This window comes from Phaethon lepturus, unplaced genomic scaffold, assembly GCF_000687285.1.
Source record: "Phaethon lepturus isolate BGI_N335 unplaced genomic scaffold, ASM68728v1 scaffold7043, whole genome shotgun sequence".
NCBI classification, from domain to species: domain Eukaryota; kingdom Metazoa; phylum Chordata; class Aves; order Phaethontiformes; family Phaethontidae; genus Phaethon; species Phaethon lepturus.
Window position 1 is genome coordinate 27,950 of NW_010529627.1, and position 4,051 is coordinate 32,000.

The 4,051-nt window shown below is 41.3% G+C and overlaps 1 protein-coding gene across 1 annotated transcript in view; it reads right to left on the minus strand.

Moving 5' to 3' along the window:
- Nucleotides 1–4,051, minus strand: part of LOC104618410 (synapsin-3-like) — a 33,902-nt gene that overhangs the window by 15,931 nt on the left and 13,920 nt on the right. Inside the window, exon 4 of the mRNA XM_010283992.1 lies at nucleotides 2,062–2,136. Coding sequence (XP_010282294.1) covers nucleotides 2,062–2,136 — 75 coding nt within the window. The remainder of the gene's footprint in view (nucleotides 1–2,061; nucleotides 2,137–4,051) is intronic.

Consider the following 4,051-nt stretch of genomic DNA (forward strand, 5'->3'; position numbering starts at 1 on the left):
AGTCAGGCTCAGGGAATAGTTGCTCATGCCAGAGACCCTGATAGCTACATGTCTTTAATGTTGCTGGCCCTAGGTGAGCGCTGGGAAGCGTCAGGGCTGCTAGGGTGGAATAGCAGTGCTACGGGACAGAAGAGCATATTTATGCATATGCATCAGGGGTAGCATTTGCAGAGGATTTACTGCAATTAAAAATACAAATAATACATTTTGCCTAGTATTACCTGTACATGTCAATCCTTTGGGCTAATGTTCACTACAGTAGGTCCTTCAGGTTGCTCCTACTCAGCAAGGCATTTCAGCACACTCCTGCCTTGCTGCATGCACTGACGACTCACAGATTTCAACTGTGAGTTGAATTTGTTGCATTTATGGCTGGATAAGGCTAGAATGCTGAACTGTGGTACTACCTCTACAAAACTAACCTTCAAAATGCAGTGTGGTAGGTTGGCAGGAATCTGGGCTTTAGTTCTGCGACACTGCAATGAGGGAATGTCTGCCCTTCATCTTTCTAACTTCAGCTGTGTTGTAAACAACCAGGATGCATAATAATGGCCAGTTCCCACAGCCCTATTAGGGTGTTGCAGAGTCACATTCAGCATCTGATTTGGGGCTTGGCTTCCCTGTTTCACAAAACTAAAAGTACAGAAGGGACCTTAGATGATCACCTGCACAACTTTTGTACCCCAAAGACATCTCTCTAATCTGGTCTGAAAGAGGACAGAGATTCCCCATCTCCTCCAAGCTGTCCATTTCTGTACCATGCTATCCATACTGTTAGGAAATATTTCCTATATCCAAATGAATCTTTCTTGCTATAATTTAAGCCCATTATTTCTCAAAGCGTTGTGCTAGTAATATAAAGAGGGAGTTATGTCCTAGCAGCCTTTTACATATTTGAAGACCTTGTACCTTTTAAATTTTTGCATCTTTAGGATGAAGCAGTGTTCATCTTGTGGACAACTTCTTCCAGCTCTGTGACAGCTAAGAAGGAAAGTGAACCTCTGCACTGCAGGCATACATCCATTATGCATGACTCCACACCTCTACTAGAAAAATATCAATGGTCTGCTAACTGAAAGAGGTGGAAAACTACATAAGCAATTATTGCATTCTTTTCTCATAGGCTGCTTATATTTTGTCCTCTGAGCATTTCCTTTATTGTCCTTTGGGCTCTCTCCATCTCACTGTTATCTTTATTCAAATGTGGTTGCCTAAACCTGGACGGAAACAGAATTAAACATGATCCTGACAAACTGGAGGCATAATCTGAAAAAAACTTAGATTTGCTAGGGATAAGTGCCTACATATAATTTATGGATTCTATAAATCTATGAATAACCTACTTAAAGAAGAAGTATGGAGAAAAGTGACTTGATAGCAGTTCTGCAGAACAGAGTTTGGGAGTTACAGCAATGCGTAAGTTACGATGAATCAACAATGTCATGCAGTGGCAATATTATCAAATATCACAGTAATTTGAATATATGGAAGTACCATCTGCAAATTTTAGTCTGTAAGATGCATGAGGCAATTCCTTCTGCCCTGTTCAGCTCTGAGAAGACCTTAGCTTAAACACTGTGTCCACTTTTGGGAGACTAATGCAATAAAGCACTTTCAACACTTCAGCTGACAGATTTTTCCCTCTGTTGAGCAGAAGAAAAACACTTTTCTATGTCTGCCTCTCATTAGTAATGTACTTAGAATAACTTCTTATTACTTCTTGTTTTGTACTGTGACCTTTCTGATTTTATCCCTACATGTTTGTGCTCATGTGCTTGACCTTAGTATGCTGGTCTTGTTTCCTGTGGCTACACTCACTAAAGATCTAATGATTCAGCAATGTTGGTCTCTAGCTGTACTTCCAATCTGTTCTCTAAAATAGGACAGTTTGCCTTTGTGCCCTTAGTATTTTTTTAAGGAAACACTCGGACTTTTAAACTCCTTTATCCAGCCTCCTGGGAGACCTCACTTACCAGTTCTCTCACTTAACCCACCTCTGAAATACAATTCCTCCCTTCTAACCCAAGAATAACTAATACTGTCTTAAACCCTCTTCCTTACCTCTCTGTCATTGCAATCTGTTCTAGCATCGCAGAACCTGTGTTTGCCTTCCAGTTTCCAGAGATGGATGTCCTCCTAGGAAAACAAACCAAGAACATAACCTGAACATGAAAATACACTCCTGCCCCTTCCTCCCTCATACTGTAGTCCTCATTCTTGACTCAGCTTGTATGGGAGGGGATGAGGTGAGGTTCTTCCTCACAGAAGTCTTTCTAAAACCTACCTCAGCAACACTCCATACAGGGTATATTGTTCAGACTCATGAAAGACTGAATGAGGAGTTAGACAGGGAAACCTGTCTAACGCATTAAGCTCTGTGAGTACTTTCTTTCTTTATGCATCAGGTCCAGGAGAGCTGTAATGCCTGTAGATCTCTGGGATAATCACCCTTGTGTTCTGTAATGGAGAGCATCTTCCATAGGTGCAAGAGCAACTCTCCAGGTAAACATCTGACTGAGTAGCTTCACAAATGTAATCTATGACATTCTGGGTCTCCCTATCTTTGACTTCAGTTGTACTGGTGTCATAGAAAATGTGATTATACCCTCTTTTCACTGACTTTTCATTGACCTGTCCATGGCTTACTATGTCTGGACTTCAAGAATTTATAATTGCAAAATGCTTGGAGTCTTGTTAGCTGCAACTGATGGTTAATTTCTAGAAAACATCCTGTTGTTAGCAAATCCTGGGTTTCATCATCATCTATCAAGGGGTGAAAAAATTTACTTTTCTTGACCTTAGGCACAGGGTAGACCTTGGACAGCCTGCTGCAACAACACTGCACAGACAACCCTGGCATAGTGTACAAGCTAGGACAAGTCAGGAGAGGATACATCCAGGGAGCATTCCATGTTGAAGGAGATTTAGGTAAAGATTTAGGAGGGGAGTATGAGGTGTAATCCAGCACTTCAACATGAGATTGTGGAAACCTTCCCTGCCAGTTCTTTCACCTTTTCAACATGATGTGGAAAAGAGGCTCCGAACTTGCCGAACTATGTGGACCTGTGGGTAATACTGATGTCCTGCTAGACTGTAAACCTGGATCATTATAGTTGACTACCTAAGGTTCCCCTTTACTCTGCTGAGGGACAGCCTGTTGTCTTTTTTCCATTTCTCTTCTAAAGTGGTATGTATAGTTGCTGTGAAATTTAAATGGTCTTTGTAACCCGTATTTAAAGGAGTGGGAGGGGGCCAAAGGAGCATGATTACTGTGTTGAATAACTGTGCTTCCATGTAGTTGACTCTTGCCTCTTATTTCTTCACCCGACATCCGTCTCTGTGCCCTACTTTCTAAGCAAAGGTATGTAATTCTCCTCAAACTTTGACTGTTATGAGCCCTTATGGACTGTAAGGTCAGTGTTCAACTCTCAGCTTCTCTTTTTCTTTTGACATTGGATTCTTAGGATTATGTTTTTCAGCTCTGCAATGGGAAGAATTGCTCTTTATTAACATTTAGGTTAAGAAAATTGCCCTGCAGTAGCAGATGGCATCCAGAATCCCACTGGTACTGATGAGAACTCCCGGAGTCTGATTAGTGACGTGACTGGATATCAGTGTTTAGAAAATGTACCTGGCATACCAAATGTAAGCATCTGTGCTGTCCGTAAGAAAACCAAACCACCGCTATACAGTTTTACTAGGAAATTTGACATGGGAAAGCTCCCAGAATAAGAATTCTGCTCTAACCGTTGGGCTGATTGGTTTGACTTGTTTACGCCTATCCATCTCCAGCCAATATTGGGCATGAGATATAAAAGAGTTCTCTCAGCTAGATCCCTAAATTTTCTGTTAGGGAACTTTCCTGGTTTTATGTGGAGAAACTTCATCTGAAGTCCTCCGGACTAGTCAGCAAATTCCTACACCACAGGCTCTCTCAAGATCACTCCTTTCCAAGCATGTATGAGCAGTTCAGGTGTCAAGTATGCCACAAAATTCATCTTCATCTTTTTTTTTTTTTTTCTTTCTCCTTTTGTATTCAACCTGAAGTGGA